The following is a 417-nucleotide window of genomic DNA, read 5'->3' as shown; positions in this document are numbered from 1 at the left end:
AAAAAAAAAAGAAAGAAAAGAAAAGAAAAGCTGATCTGGAACCAAGACGTAAAACTTACAAAAAAGGAGATGCTGGCTCCACACAAGGCTAATAATGAGAGTCACCTCACAAAGGCAAAGCCTGCCCTGACATTAAGCTCTGCCTAGTACCTGGTACTATGTATTAACAGGAAAGCTAGAGTACTATAATTAACCAAGGTCAGTGACTACAGCTAAGGCACCTTTCACACTAAACCGTAATGACCATTAGACTTACCTGTGTTTTCGCAGATACGTTTCTAGTGTTTCTAAAAGACAACTAGAGTCAATTAAAACTACTTCATCCCTGCATTCCTGGGACATTAGTTCCCATACATCCATCCAACAACCTCTGTAGAAAGAATAAATAGTAGTGAAAAGGAGGAATACATAAGGGTA

General features: G+C 38.6%; 1 protein-coding gene across 4 annotated transcripts in view; it reads right to left on the bottom strand.

Moving 5' to 3' along the window:
• The window catches only part of GGNBP2 (gametogenetin binding protein 2), a 46,601-nt gene that overhangs the window by 22,328 nt on the left and 23,856 nt on the right, over positions 1-417 (bottom strand). For all 4 annotated transcript variants that reach the window (XM_012808792.2, XM_012808793.2, XM_003795607.1 and 1 more), the window contains one exon: positions 257-370. In XM_012808792.2, coding sequence (XP_012664246.1) covers positions 257-370 — 114 coding nt within the window. The remainder of the gene's footprint in view (positions 1-256; positions 371-417) is intronic.

Source organism: Otolemur garnettii, unplaced genomic scaffold, assembly GCF_000181295.1.
Source record: "Otolemur garnettii isolate 467f Iridium unplaced genomic scaffold, OtoGar3 scaffold00094, whole genome shotgun sequence".
NCBI classification, from domain to species: domain Eukaryota; kingdom Metazoa; phylum Chordata; class Mammalia; order Primates; family Galagidae; genus Otolemur; species Otolemur garnettii.
The sequence above is the reverse complement of the archived record's forward strand: the minus strand, read 5'-3'. Positions and strand labels throughout refer to the sequence as shown.